Source organism: Notothenia coriiceps, unplaced genomic scaffold (assembly GCF_000735185.1).
Source record: "Notothenia coriiceps isolate Sejong01 unplaced genomic scaffold, NC01 NC01_scaffold00011012, whole genome shotgun sequence".
In the NCBI taxonomy this organism is placed as follows: domain Eukaryota; kingdom Metazoa; phylum Chordata; class Actinopteri; order Perciformes; family Nototheniidae; genus Notothenia; species Notothenia coriiceps.
Window position 1 is genome coordinate 96446 of NW_011343713.1, and position 16047 is coordinate 112492.

Here is a 16047-nt window from a genome sequence, read left to right on the forward strand (position 1 = left end):
ACTTCCGGGGTCCCATGGAGGCTCCCGGAAGGGTAGGGACTTCGCCTCTCTATTTCTAAATGGATTCAATTCATTTTTGTTCTCAATATCCCACACACAATACTCCATAATGACAAAGCGAAAACGTTTTTGAAGAATTGAATAATTAAACGAAATATCACATGTACATAAGTATTCACACCCTTTGCTTTGACACTGAAAATTGAGCTCAAGTGCATCCCGTTTCCACTGATCATCCTTGGGATGTTTCTATTACTTGACTGGAGTCCACCTGTAGTAAATAAAATTGATTGGACATGACTTGGAAAGGAACACACCTGTCTATATGAGGTCCCACCGTTGACAGTGCATATCAGAGCACAAACCAAGTCATGAGGTCCAAGGAATTGACTGTAGACCTCAGAGACAGGATTGTATCAAGGCACAGAACTGGGGAAGGGTACAGAAAAATGTCTGCAGCACAGTAGTCTCCATTATTTGCAAATGGAAGATGTTTGGAACCACCACGGCTTTTCCTAGAGCTTGCTGCCCAAACCAAACTGAGCATCGGGAGAAGGGCCTTGGTCAGAGAGGTGACCAAGAACCCGGTGGTCACTCTGACAGAGCTCCAGTGTTCCTCTGTGGAGATGGGAGAACCTTCTAGAAGGACCACCATCTGTGCAGCACTCCACCAATCAGGCCTTTATGGTAGAGTGGCCAGAAGGAAGCCAAAGGCACATGAAAGTCCACATGGAGCACCTAGAGTACAGGACTCTCAGACCATGAGAAACCAAATTGTCTGGTTTGATGAAACCAACATGGATCTCTTTGGCCTGAATGCCAAGCATCATGTCTGGAGGAACCCAGGCACCGCTCATCGCCTGGCCAACACCATCCCTACGGTGAAGCTTGGTGGTGGCAGCATCATGCTCCTAGTACTAGACTCCTGGTACTAGGATGGGTTAAATGCAGAGAACAAATGTCACTGTGTGTGCTGTGTGCTCTGCATGTGTGATCATTGAAGAGGGTTTCATCCCTCCAATTCTATTCTATGCTGTGGGGATGTTTTTCGGCAGCAGGAACTTTGAGACTAGTCAGGATCAAGGGAAAGATGAATGTAGCATTGTACAGGGAGATCCTTGATGAAAACCTTCTCCAGAGCACTCTGGACCTCAGACTGGGGCGAAGGTTCCCCCTTCAACGACCCTAAGCACACAGCCACGATAACAAAGGAGTTTGAAACAATCTGCAAAAAATAATGGGAGAAACTGCCCAAAGATAGGTGTGCCAAGCTTGAAGCATCATACTCGAGAATACTTGAGGCTGTAATTGCTGCCAAAGGTGCTTCAACAAAGTATTGAGTAAAGGGTGTGAATACTTATGCACATATTTGAGTGTTTTATTTAATTCATTAGCAACAATTAAAACTGTTTCCACTTTGTCATTATGGGGTATTGTGTGTAGAATGTTGATAAAACAAATGAATTTAATCCAAATTGAAATATGGCTGTAACATAACAAAAATGTGTAAAAAGTGAAGGGGTATGAATACTTTCCGGATGCACTGTACACCCTCACCTGCTGCTGGCAGAGATCCTTCCTCTCTTCCTTCAGATTGTTTCCTTGGTTGTTGAGCTCCTGGATAAGCTTCATGGCCTAAAATGATAAAAGACAGACACTTACAAACCAAGCATTGGCCCGGACGTTTCATAACTTATTTTCTTTAACATTAAAATACAAAATATGTGTAATTAAATAGACTTGTTAAAAACTGTTCTCGATAGATTCTATAGCTTCACTTATACTAACAATAACAATATTTACAAATGTTGTGAAGCTTAATTTTTTTAATGCATGTCTATGGAGTTGGAATATGGATGGATGGGTACGGATGCCAATAAATATGATTAATTAGTATAATATTTATAGAATTGAATACCAGTAGTAGGATTGTGTATTAGTCATGTGATTCAAAACTTTCCAATAACTCCAGAGCGTTTAAAAGTCTAAAAATAAAGTTGAATTAAGTTGATTTAATAAAAAAAGATTGATTAAGTGTAACCAATTACATAATTTATTAAAATTGAGGATTTTGATTGACGATTAAATCTTTTTTTTAGGGTAATGGTAAGTTGACGGTAATATGTGGCTCAAATTACTTTGATACTTTGACATTCCCAAACATCTAAAGAAATGTCTCTGACCTTAGACCGAATGAAAACAGACAAGACTTCAACAAAAGCTGACAAAGAAGCACAACCCGGATGTGACAAATCAAGCTGTTACATGATGATCCCTTCTTTGAATACGTTTTTTCATTTCCTGTGAGGCTGTCGAGGTTTGTTGGCAGGGTAAAAGTTTGTGTGTGTGCGTGTTTGCGTATGTGAGAACTGGAACAAAGGACATTCCTGAGCTGCATGTGAGTCCGTGTGTTTGACTTGTGTTGAACGTGCCGGGCATGAAGTGATGCATGGCGACCCCACAGAGCTTCAGCCTCCATCAGCAGCTCTAATGACTAACAGCTTGTTAATAAGTGCCGCCACACTACATGACTCAGATATGACCTGTTACCTGACCGGAACTAGGGCTTTATTTTATTTAGAATTTCTTCGGACAAATTATACTTTTATGTCATGTATAATAATTAAATCAACAATATTTTTCCCTCACATGGTCATATTATTTTAAAGATTTCTCTAAAAATAGTTGGACTATGTTTCAGCTTTGGAAGGAGGAATAGCATCACCGGAGCGATAATTATTATTTTTTATTTGAAAACGTACCCATCAGAATCAGTTTTATCAGTTTTCAAGTAGGGTTACACATACGAGGAATTTGCTTTGGTATAAATGTTGCTTACAAAGACACAGAAAGAAGAGTACATAGCAAAACATTTTCCTATTATAAAAGCAATTAGAACAAATATTTTAAGACTATTGTAACACATTCAAAATAAAGACAATACTTACACAAAATATAAAATGTATGTATATATGCGAGAAACTCAGAATACAGTTTTCTGAGCTTTTGTAAGTAAAATCAAAATCCAAACAATCATTTTAGACGCTACAACAGTAAGTACTGGCCATTGTTTAAAAAAAATTCAAAGTTTTATTTTTTACCTGAAAACCTCTAATTCTTGCTGCATATCTTAAGGGTTAGTATGCAACACCGAATACAATTTCAATTAAGAGCAAAAAACTATAGAATTCAAACAAGGTCAAAGACAAAAAATGTATAAATCTATGTAAAGGAAGAATTGCAATGATTAGTTGTATAAAATGTAGCTCTGCTGAGCTTTTCTTCAGTAAAAGATAAGGATTACTCTTCTCCCAAAGTGTCACTTTATAGATTGTTTTTAAAAATGCACTAATAACTGTTTGTTTAAAAGTCTGGGCTGCAGCCAATAATTATCTTTGCTATTGATAAATCTGCCAATTATTATGCAAATCCCATTGACAAGATTTTAAGATAATTAGCTTAATAATTAAAAGACAAGGCCAGAAAAAAGACCTCCCGGGCAGCAATCATAACTCAGAGAAGTTACTCTGTAACCTGCTGCCTCATTTTCAGTAATCAACCATTAACTGACTGTTTTTGAACTTTGACCAGCAAACGTCACTCAGCTGTTCTCACATATCCTTTTTCCACTGAAAATCAGTTCGGTTCTAGCTCCGTGCTAGTGCTTTTTTGGTTGGGAGCTAATTCGCAGCTGGGAACCAGTTATTTTTCGACCGCCCAGTTACCCAGTGGTGCCATGTCATGACATAACCGTTTGGGTCGCACATTTTCATCATAGCAACGCCACTAACAACAACAACAACAATGTTTGTTCAGTTTGATTTGACACTGGAATCATAACACCGTTATCTTGTGTTAGATTGGTGATGTTAGCATAGAAACCAAAGTTAATTTGACTATCCTGACTGGTTAGTGTTGCCTGACTTTACATATTTGTGTTTTTTATAAGTGTGGTCGCTTACTCGCTTTCTAGTGAATCATTTGATTCTCTCGCTGTACTCCCCAGGAATTGTTACTGCTCACGTTAATCTCGCCCCCCCGCCTCCGATGTAAACCTGACATATTTTTCTTGTTTCTTGAAAAGCAGTTTTTTGCTTCAAAACACGAACTGGTTCACAACCGGGCACTAGCTCCGAACTGGTCCTGGAACCGGTTTGGTTGGAAAAGGTAGAATCCCATTATGCACCATGGGGGGCCCACAGCCAAACAGACTATTCTGAAATCCTCCCTCTGACAGGTTAATGGGGGAACCTTGACATGGCGTGTATTATTATGATGCTGTTGTGAGTGTTGTCTGAGAGCACGCCGGGTCAGCTCTTCAAAGCGCCGTCAGCGGATACTGCAGCTGACCCCGACCATGCTCAGAGGACATGAATGATTCAGACGGGCTTCTAAAAGAAGCAGCATCACCTGCACCTGCCCCATGTCCTGCTTTTCATCCCCTGACAACCAGAGGCATCTCTGTGGGGGACTAATTACCCCCCCATCACCAAGAGGGAGGGGGGAGGAGCGATGGAGAGATCAGGAGCAAGGGTGGAAAGTCTATAAAATGTTAGGAAAGATGCTTAAAAGATTATCAATCTGCTGTTTTATATGTTTTGTTCCCCTATGTTCTAGTGTATCAATATTTTTTTGTATTTAGGGCTGAACTATTAATCAACGTTTTCTCATTATTGCATGAGTATGTCCTCCAATTTTCTAACTGCAGAAGGTGGAACATTTTTATTGCATAATTAACATTTTAAATGAAAAATGGTGGTGCTTAAGAAATGTCCTGACATACATTTCACATTCTGCAGAACTTAGAAAAAACCTCCCTGAAAGAAATCCCTGCAAGGTTGCAGCATAATAAATTGAATATGTTTTTCAATAAAAGCCTTGGAACAATCTGTAAAACATCATTTTTTCCAGATATCGCAAATGATATGATGATTGGACCGTCAGTCAAAATAATCACAATAAGATCAATGGGAATGAATGCAGGTGTATAACCAAAATCCCCCAAACACACATGCTCATAAGCATCACACAATCTCTTTTTTGGGGGGTTATATTAATTATTATATCATCATAAATATGAGGTCATATAAATGTTTTGTATATTACTCTTTGTTCTCTATTACATTGGGGAATTTGAATTTTTACTTAGGTGGAGACTTCAAAAAAGCCGACTGAGTTGTTTGCCTCTTTCTGCATTCTATATGATTTGTTACCTGTTTAAGTTATTGCATTAGACATTTTGCAAATGTACTCAGGCACAAAAGATACCTACACCTGTAGTCAAAATGTGTTGTTTCTCTGAGATCAAAGTCGTCAGTTTCTGTACTTTACTGAAGGTCCTCGCCTGTATCTAACCGTGGTTTAAAAGTGGCGTGAGAGAAACCTGAACAGAGACACGCAGAGGTCATTTGAGATGTCAGGGTGGCGCCCATCTCCCATTGTCCTCTCTGTCATTAGGGGGTTATTACAGCGCTGAAATGTTCACTGCAACTCGCCAGATACAGAAGAGAGACCTGCTTGCTCAAAGGTCTCAGAGTAGAGAGGGAATTCCAGGTGAAATACCTTGAGTTTCTTTGAAATTAAAATCCCCGTTATGTAATAGCACAATAAATAGATTTTTTTTTTAAAGAAAAAGAAAGGAGACCTCTTTGTGCTACCGCAATTTTAAGATACTGGAAATATACTGATTTTATCATTATTATTTGTACTTTATTTGACCCTTAATTTATTCTTGTTTTTATTATCAATAACGTTATTATGTTCATTCTTTGAAAAGGTCCCCTTATTTTAAAGCCCTTTGTGCTGCATGTGTTGTGTGAAATAAGCTATACAAATGTATTTTTGTATTATTTAGGTCATTTACCAGTTGCAACATGAAGTGATGAAAACATTAATGCATTAACAAACAATAATAATCTAATTATTTTATCCGAAAAGGGACTTTTCTGCAAACTCGAACTTTACCGGGTATAAGTTATATTTTCTTTATTACTGACCATGTATTTTGGTATTGTACATACACTTATTTTTGTGTAAAGTATGTCAATAACACTTAATATTATTATTATTGATATTATTACTACTATTGTTGTATTATGGATAGTTTTCTTAATTTTCATATGTAAGGTTGAAAAAACCTTGTTTTTAATTTTGGACAATATATAAAATATAGATAAAAAATTGTTTTGGTACACATTCTAAGCTGGTTAAATAAATGGAATATAACTGCATTTTGTTGTTTTTAAAAATAATAAGACAAACTTTCTCTCACCTCGGACAGGCCGTCCTCGCAGGTCTGGATGCGGCACAGGAGTCTCCCCTGACCGTCCGCAGCAGGACGGGAGGAGAGGACCAGAGACATGGAGGAGTCTACCCGCTGCTGCAGCTCGGTGCCGGGCTGAACCTCCAGCTCCAGCCCCGTGGAGATGTCACTCTGAACCTGCTGCTTCTCCCCCTCCTCCGTGTGCTTGTCCACCTGCTGTAGAGAGGGGACAGCCACCAGAGACTCAGGTGTCCCGTCCCTGGGAGAAGTATCCGTCCACCCGGTCTTCAACTCCCGGATATTCAGCTGCCGGAGGATGGCATTGAGCAGGGCGTACAGGGCGCTAAAGTTGACAGCTCCCTTGGAAGGTGTCCCAATAGCTAAATTCAACAAGTCAACAAGGCTGATGTTCTCCATCTTTGTTTGTGTGCGAGGAAACAAACCGTTAATTAAAGTTCAGCTAACGTTAGCTAGCTTTTAAAAAAACGTACAACTTCGACAAACAACCGTTAATTTCGTTTGTGACGCCCCCTGTGTGGATTTAAGGCGAACATAAATTGGATAAAGTATAAAATATATATATAATTTAAATGCTTCTTAAATGTTCTTTCTATAATGTTAATAACCGTGTACGGCATCCCCCCGGCGGCGGTAATCTCGGTGTCCGTTAGTAGAGTCAGAGTGTGATAAAGTTCAAGAGAAAACAGCAACCCGGCTACGTCAAAAAGGACGCGTTTACCGGAAATACAGGAAATAGCCCTTCAAAATAAAACAAAGAGAATATGAGATATATGCACCTTTATAATTAATCGTAAACACAGTTTTTCCACATAATAATTACACCTATTACTCAATACCTGGTCATTTAAGATAGTTTGGATAATATAAAATTGTATTTTGGTACCAGTAGAATTATATTATTTGTGTACATGTATTACATGTCTTATATATGTAATATGTAATGTAAAGCACTTTGAATACTTGTAAAAGCACTAAAATAAATGCAATTAATTATTATTATTAAATGTATTTCCAATGTACTTCCTGCAATTATAAGGTGAATGCATTTGAACCTTTGCCAGTGTTTTGGTTTGATTTTCATTTAGATCTTAAAACACATTTTGCCAATTGTCTAATTCTAATACTTTTAGTAGATCTTGTGTATTTTATACTTGTACTGAAGGATCAACATAAATGTATCACCTGTCGTCAACTTCTCTAAATAGGAAGGCTTTTATTTTTAAGTTGTGACCAGATACTGTATTTAGCATCCATTCTAGCTTGACGACACCGGCACTGTTGACAGATTCCCACGTTGGGTTATCCTCACAGCTTTACAGGTTGCTATGCAACAAGCTGCAATCATGCAGTGTTCAAGGAAGGGTAGAATGTAGTCTTTTCCAAGAAAAAAAAACACTGTCTTTATATTTTTTACATAATAAAGCAAAAACAGTACTGTAACTTTTGCTTATCTTACAGTTCACATATATTAAATAAAATAAATTGCTTTAACAATGCCAAAGTATTGCATATATTGAATTATTGCAGAAAATGCATGCACTGTTAAGACAGGTCAGGAAGTTTATTCGTTTTGCAATTAGTTTACACCTGTATACCAACAATATTTAGTATGTTAAAGATCACCTATCATGCTATTTTTAGGCAATAGCATAGGTCTCAGATATATAAAAAAATATAAAAAACATGTCTATGAAGTGTTTTGCTAAAAATACCAAACAGATCGCCCATTCTAGCCATGGATGTATAATAACTAGGGCCGGGACTCGATTAAAAAAATTAATCTAATTAATTAGAGGCTTTGTAATTAATTAATCGAAATTAATCGCATTTTTAATCACATATAAATATTTGACCTGAGAACAGTGAGAAGCAATTTTTTTCACATGGATTTTAGTTTACCATTGAATTATGACTGAATACATAAGCTTAAGCAACAAAACATTGTTTATTTTTTTCAAGGTGGTAATTAACCAAGACCAACAGAAAAGTGCAATTTTTGCCATAAAATGTAGCAATAGCATATTTAGGAATATAGTACATTTCAGAGATTCAGGTAGCCTATAGGTAGGTTGACCTTCTGTAAACTACAACACTTTGTTTTTTAAGTAAAACACAATACTTTCAAGTACATTCAGAACATTGGAAACCCTGACTATTAGAAAACATCTCTCTGTTGCTTCAGAGACCATAACAGACTTTGTTGATTTACCAACAGTCGATTTAAAAAATCTAATACATTTCAGTCCAACTCTCTCAATGACCTTGGCCAAAACAATAAACAGTTCAACATAAAGTGCCAGTTGCACCAACAACATAATAAATAGTTCAACATAAAGTGTACCATTTAAAATAAAATAAAAAAGTGCCAGTGATTGACCTCAATCCCTCCTATTCTTCCAATATCCTGATGAAAAATAAAATCTCTCTGTTGCATAGGCCACTGTTTGATCAACGCGAATTGGGTGTTGGTCCTTGTATTCCGAGTCGGGCTAACGTCCACGCTAGCTTCCACGCTAGCTGCTATATGTTTTGCATTGAGGTGACACTTGAGGCTTGATGTGCTGCGGTGATATGCGAATTCCTTTTTGCATAATTTGCAAACAACCGTGCTCTTATTGACGCTTCCATCCGTCCGTTTTTTAAAACAAAATGGCCCATCCACGGGGCCAACCAAAGCGGTCTCATCAGCTTCTTCGTTCATGTTTGACTATTGTTCACTGTGGTTTGTTGTTGTCTGAAGTCATGAACGTTAGTTGGTGCTCCAGTATAATCGGTACCCCTGAAACTCATCCAGTGAGAAACGTTCCGCGGTGCAAAAATAAGTGCGATTAAAATGCTTTTATTTTTGTGTAATTAATTAATCTTAATTAACGCGTTAAAGTCCCGGCCCTAATAATAACCACTGGATACAGCGCGGGAGGCGGGGTCTCGTTCTTTCCTATGAGAGCTGCTCAATTGGCGCATGAAGGCAAAATGGCCCAACTTTTGAGAGAGCGAAACATCACAGATTACCAGTCATGCCTTGCTGTCAGAGCAGAAGAACCTGTGTGTGTGAAATGAGAAAGGGCCATGCTCTCTCCAGTACAGGTTAGCTCTGAGTGTTAACGATGCTAATGTAAACACCGACCATATTACGTCCAAAACAGTGGGGCATTGTTTCTGATAGCAACGTTTCTGATAGTGCTGTGGGTTCGCCGCCGATATGACGTCAAATCGCCGCAAATATGGATCAGCTCCGTTGTAGCCCCGTTTTTAGAGATTTGGGTATGGAGGAAAAGAGAGAGGGTTTTATTTTCTGATGCTGAGTGAGTTCCCTGACACGCCGGGGACACATATTTATGTATAAAAGACATCAAAAAGTGCATTTTGCATGATAGGTCCCCTTTAAGATGCATGTTAATGTTTTCCTTTTTCTTTTACTTCCGCACCATTTCATGTAATATCTTGAAAATGTATTATTATAAATCTTAATCATTTGTCAGGGTGATTATCAGCAAAAAAGATGTGTAATCCAAATATAAATGATGCAATCCAATTAAATTTCAAAATAATATTTTATTGATAATAAAAACAAGCAAGCGAAAGTTCTTAATTACTACATTCAAGTATAAAATCACCATCATAGTACACATGCATTTCCCTTGACCTCATTGAGATTGATTGCATTTGCAACATGAAACTTAACTGAATGTGTTTCATTTGGCAATAAATGAACTGGATAAATGTGCTGTATTTCATACTTTGACACTTTAAACAAAAGAAAAATAACATACAGCATCTAAGAGTTCCTTGTTGCCCTTTCCCATTTCAACATTACATAAAGCTGTCTGGAAAAGACAAGAATGTCTTGAGGCCCGCCACATTTATTTAGCACTGTGCCGTTTTGGCATCAGATCAGTTTACAACAGCTGTGATTAAAAAATAATAATAAACAACACAGAATCTGCAGCCACGCCAGCCGCTATATGAGGCATTAAAGGCCATCGTAAAGAAATCAGATTAAAGTTAAGATCAACAGTTTAGTGGCTTTGAGGTCAGAATATTAACTGATCTTACAAATCAAGATGTAGTGGTTGGTGGTTACTCATGCTAATTGTCTTTGACAGCTTTTACACTAAATGTTTGGTAAAAGTAATAAAAGAAAATAGCAGCTGGGAAGAGGGCAATATTCTGGGGAACAAAATCAAATTTTTAGAACTTTCTGAGGGGAAAGTCACAAATTACTGTACATTTCAGACTTTAATCTCAAATGAGTTTCTTGAAAATCAATGACTTTTTTTGTAAATGTCCCACTTTAATCTCAGAGAATATCTAAGAATGTTTCTAATAAACATACAACTTTAATTTCATACATTCTGAGTTTTCTTTATGAATATTAATATGTAATTCATTTTTCTTTACCTACAATACTATAGTATAATACCCAAAACTGAGCTGCTGGTTTTACCATCTTGTTGTCTCTTTTTCCCCTTTAACATTCTCCATATTAGGAGACACAAAACAAACAGCCACTGTTCACTTCATTTGAACTAAATACAGTCACTCATTCATATGATAAAAGGGTCCCGGACTGCAGAGTCATGAAGGAACAAGGCAAAAAGAAAAGACAGCATCACAGAATAATTAACAACGGCATATTGTTTCATTGTAAATCAAAGTAAATACAAAAAAAGCCAGGGTGGGTGGTCATAATCTGAAAATATTCAGAATTTTAAAGAATACAATTGTACATTAGCAAGAAAAATAAAATCTGATTATATCATTTTTGGTAAATTCACGACTTTAATCTCAGAGAATATCAAAAAAAAATTCTTTTGAATAAAACACTATGATATCAAATTATTTTCTGTAATTATTATTTTTTTCATTATTATTTTCAAATTGAATCTTTTTTATTTCTCTAACCATTACCCCCTCCCCAGGCTTCATAATTACTTTGTATTTTATTTGTAGCTACAATGGCTCAATACGCTGTTGCTGGCAAGGCGGAAAGTGTCCCACATACAAATATAAAAAATGATAAGTTCAGTTTCTTGATAATATTTCCCTTTTACCTGCTTAGCTCCCATTTAGCCGTCAGTAACGTCAGATGACCGCGGATCGTAAAAAGCTCATTGTAAGTTTGTGATAACCTTGTGACTGCAGCTGAGCATGTAGGACACACTGGGAGTTCAGCAGAGTTCACAACACAAAGCTTCATGTTCACTGTCTTTGACAGAGTCCCTTACACACAAGGAGAGGAGAACATCATAACAGACGTATGGAGCCCAGGAGCTGTCAGTATTTTCTGGGATCAAGGTTGGGATTGTGCACTTGATGTGCAAGAGAGAGGAAAGACTTCTAAAGGCTAAAGTGGCATTAATGTATTTCTTATATTGTCAATAAATCCCATGAAAAGACCAAATTCAAAACAATTGTATTTCACTTCCTGTCTGTGGATTTCAGCTCAAAGCTCATTGGTTCCCACTGAAGACTTACATTTTAAAAACAAAAAAAAAGTGTTTATCCCTTCACTGTTTGCTTTATTAGAAGTGCAATCATTTGGTCAACCGTAAAAAAAAAAAGGTATGATTTCATTAAAAAAACTCACTGAATTTGAGATTTGCTGCTTTTGTCAGTTTTTTTATATCATGTTAAAGTTAATTTCTTTGACAAAAAAAATATTTAAAGACAAACTTAAATTTGAGAAAATTGAAAAGATATTTTCCACAATTTTTTTTGACATTTTCTCAACCAAATTATGGAGAAATTACTCGGCAGATTTATCGATAATGAAAATAGTCATAAAATGCAGCCTACGTTTGGTATCAAACAAAATCAAAAGGACTATTTTTAATGGCGGATTAATCAACATTTAGGGCTCTCATGAGTATTTGTGGTAGCCGTGTGGTGTATCTGAAATCAAGGTCATGGTGAAGAAGGAACATGTCAATGTGGCTCATTGATGTGTTTTTAAATAGTTATAAACAAAAATTGAGCAAAATACAAATACTAGTAAGAGGATGCAATCATATTTGGTTTTGGTCTTTTCATGGGATTTGCTAACAATAAAAAAAATACAAAATATCTCCAACCTTATCCATTAAACCAGCTGAAGAAGCAACAAACAACCAATTAAAACAGTAAGGTCAGTGTTCATTCCTCAGCATGTCTTCCCACAGGCACTATTGGGATACATCATTGTTGGCAGCCCCTCCAATCAAAAGTGCTTTTTATTTCATTAAAACATCTCTATTCATCATGCCTCAGTAAAGTCAGTTAAAAGGAATATTTAACCCAAATAATCGATCATTTGTATATCTATTATTTCCCCCGTGTCACCTAACTTATTGACGCAAAATGTGTTTTTCTCCAATGAGTGGTGGCTGCATTTACCAGCAGTTGTTTAATGTTTTGATCAAGTTTAAACAGAACTATATCAAAACATCCGACCCTCGCACAACATATGCAGTATAATACAGAGTGTTTTAAATAGTGCAGTTTTAGTTCAAAGTCTTGTGTTTGTGAAGTAGTGAGAATCGAACAGGATAAGTGGGACGTATAATACAAAGGTTGTGCGAGAATTTGTTAAGGGAGGTTATGATAAAGTATACAAACATTTACTTAAATTCATCAAGATATTTAGAATCTTTGATTACCATAAAGACATGAGTGAAAAAATAAAAACAAGGGGAATAATTACTATACAAGTCGACATTTTGTGGGTACGTTTTTCCTTTAAAATCCAACAAAATGCATTTTTCAACCTCAAATAACGAGGTATGCTGCTTTTCTCTGTTTTAGATGATATTAAAGTAAATCACTTTGGCAAAACAAGGCATTTAAAGACATCACCTTGGATGGAAATCTTTTCATGTTCTGTCATCTTACAAACCAGCCATTAATCAATAGTGAAAATAATGTCATCTTGAAGAATTCCAGGCTACACGAGGCGAGTTACTGATGTAATCATGATCATTTAGTTGGGGACGTTTTTAGAATTAGATGGATTCTTTTTAAATGTGTGTGCACAAACTATGAAAATATCAGAAATGAGGTATGCTTTGTGTGCACTAAGTTCCTCTTTAAGATTTGTCTTTTACTTACAGATACATGTCTAGATTTGGTTCCTGCAGCCGCTGCTGGGTGTGAAAAACAAACATTCCCCAGAGTCAGTTTGTTGAGGCTGGTTTACGTTCATCATCATCCTCCTCTTCCTCATCCGATGCTGTCATAGTCAGTTTCTCTCCGGCGAGACTCGGCCCTCCACTCGGCCAGGAAGAAGGTGATGGTGCCCAGGAAGCCGAACACCACCAGGATGAGCAGCTGCCAGTGCAGCAGCAGGTAGTTACTGTAGAAGAAGGCCAGGGCGGCCATGATGGACTGCAGGGGGGAGACCACAATATGTTACAGCACATGTATACATTACCCTGTGGTGCTCTGTAGCTGAAGGATGATACATCTTTACATGATTTTAAATCGGTCACAATCGCTCCTTTTCTGACACCAAGATCGAAAAAGTGTATGGTAAAACGTGGCTTAAAACTGTTCAAAAATAAATGTATGACACATCAAAGGGTTCAAAGGGGATACGCTGCTGTTCGAGAGACCAGATGAAACTAGGACAGTTTATGAAGAACTTTAAAGGTTAAAATTAAATAAAAGTGACAGCAGGTGGATTAGTCTAGACGAGTCTATTCTTGTCTATTTGTCAGTTTTTCTTTGTGAGTCTTCAAAATTATAAAACATATATCCATGTTTTCCCCCTGTAAATGTATGACTTTTTGAAAGTTATGCATGCTTTTCCCAGAGACATAACCCTGTTACATTATGTTAGTGAAATATCAGTCTCAAAATTGGCGGAAACATTGTGACATGTTTTAAACAGGTTTTGGTCATTTTAGGATATTTTAATTCAGGATCCTGAATTTGTTATAACTTTTTTCTAAGTATCAATTATTTAACGTCTGAAACCCACCTGTATGAACTTGAAGACGGCGAAGGCGGGAGCGCTGTTGTCGCGGAAGGTGTAGCCGATGATGCTGAGGAGCTGCGTGTTGAAGCAGCTGTCGCCCAAACCCAGCAGGAAGCTGCAGAGCAACGCCACGCCAACACTGACACACACACAGAATGTTAAAGTACACAGCATGCAATAAAAACATTTGCATCAGAGGGGCGTATTGTGTCCCAAAATATGGATTAAATGGAGTTAAATAAGCCCTAAAACAATGAAATTACATCAAGCACACATTCAATAAATTAGCAAAGAAATATATATTCTTAAAGACATTTTCAAAAACAAATGATTCATGGAGAAAAACCACAATCAAAACAGTTATACCATTTGCAATGTAAGGCATCTGCTTGTACCAGAGTATTGTTACAGCGTAGCATTAGTAATTGTACTGCAGTAAAGCATCTGTACAGTAATACCCCCTCCTGGCTGTGGTATCTGTACCTGGGGGTGATGTAGGCCTGCAGGTCGGTCCCCTCCTCGGGGGCCAGCGGAGCGTCGCTGGAGATGTTCAGGAAAATCAGGTAAAAGGCGATGTAGTGCGTGACGAGGCCCAGCAGCACCACAGGGTTCCTCCCAAAGCGGCTGCACTTGTTCATCATTCCAAACACACCGCCGCCTACCCGAGGAACAGAGGGAAGAGGAAGTGAAATCATCGGAGAAATTCCTCTCTGCAGAGCGGTCATGTGACAAACTGTATCACAGTGCATTAAGTACTGTACTTAAGCACAAATCAAGGTAGCCTACATCTCAGATGAAAGTATTGAACTTATGAAAGTGTTTCACCCCCCCCCCTGTCCAGTTAAAACCATGTATTAGGTTATTTTGATGTTTGGTTATCATTCATTATTTACTTTTTAAACTGGAAATATGCTCAGAATGTCCACACCAGCAGAAGTCAAGTGTATGCTGCACAGGGTTGTGGGACAGGGTAAATACGGCAACGGGATTTACATTTTAACGATAAAAAATAAGTTATAGGAAAAACATTTTATAACTTTTAACGTGATTAATTTTAATACCATTATTATTATTACTTTTATTAATAATGTAGTTATTTTTGTTAAAGGCTGATAAAATGTGTGGAAAAATAAGCGTGAAAAAGATGGTGTTGGTATATGAATGCATGTTTGTGAGTTTACCGGTCCCTTTAAATTGAAAGATAAAGGGCTAAGATGCATTGTTGCAGATAAAACTGTTCAATAGTATACCGGACGGGACTGAGAGGGAAAGTTTTCAGCACTATCAATATTTTCCCTTCATTGAGGATCAGAATAAAGGACTCTCTCTTGTAGTGAAGTATGTTCAAAGTGTGGTATAAGTGCTTTCCCTGCAGTAAAGGGTCTGAATATGTCTTCCACTACTGTCACTGGGTGTAGAAAGAATACTTAGGACTCACCCAGAATCTCTCCGACTCCGATGCAGATCCCAGAGATGCCGATCAAACTCTTCGCATCGTGGCCGAAGCTTGTCATGGCTCCGATACACGTCCCGTAAACCCCGCTGTAGAAAGTGAGCTCCAGGCCTGACAAAGAAGAAAGCAGCAATCCAGACTCATTGTCCCAGACATCCAGCCATCCATCCATCCATCCATCCATCCATCCATCCCTCTCTCTCTCTCTCTCTCTCGCTATCTCTCTGTCTCTCTCTGTCTCTGCCTCTGTCTCTCTTTCTCTGTCTCTCTCTTTTCTCTCTGTCTCTCTCTCTCTGTCTCTCTCTTTTCTCTCTGTCTCTCTCTTTCTCTCTCTCGCTATCTCTCTGTCTCTCTCTT

General features: G+C 37.7%; 2 protein-coding genes across 2 annotated transcripts in view; both read right to left on the minus strand.

Annotated features, from left to right (window-relative positions):
* LOC104946427 (uncharacterized) overlaps positions 1 to 6917 on the minus strand; it is a 36133-nt gene extending 29216 nt beyond the window's left edge. Inside the window, exons 1-2 of the mRNA XM_010772268.1 lie at positions 6272 to 6917; positions 1558 to 1635 (exon numbers count right to left, since the gene is read on the minus strand). Coding sequence (XP_010770570.1) covers positions 1558 to 1635; positions 6272 to 6679 — 486 coding nt within the window. The 5' untranslated portion in view covers positions 6680 to 6917. The remainder of the gene's footprint in view (positions 1 to 1557; positions 1636 to 6271) is intronic.
* A 2901-nt stretch (positions 6918 to 9818) lies between these two features.
* Positions 9819 to 16047, minus strand: part of mfsd11 (major facilitator superfamily domain containing 11) — an 18277-nt gene continuing 12048 nt past the window's right edge. Inside the window, exons 11-14 of the mRNA XM_010772261.1 lie at positions 15676 to 15801; positions 14721 to 14895; positions 14241 to 14376; positions 9819 to 13645 (exon numbers count right to left, since the gene is read on the minus strand). Coding sequence (XP_010770563.1) covers positions 13481 to 13645; positions 14241 to 14376; positions 14721 to 14895; positions 15676 to 15801 — 602 coding nt within the window. The 3' untranslated portion in view covers positions 9819 to 13480. The remainder of the gene's footprint in view (positions 13646 to 14240; positions 14377 to 14720; positions 14896 to 15675; positions 15802 to 16047) is intronic.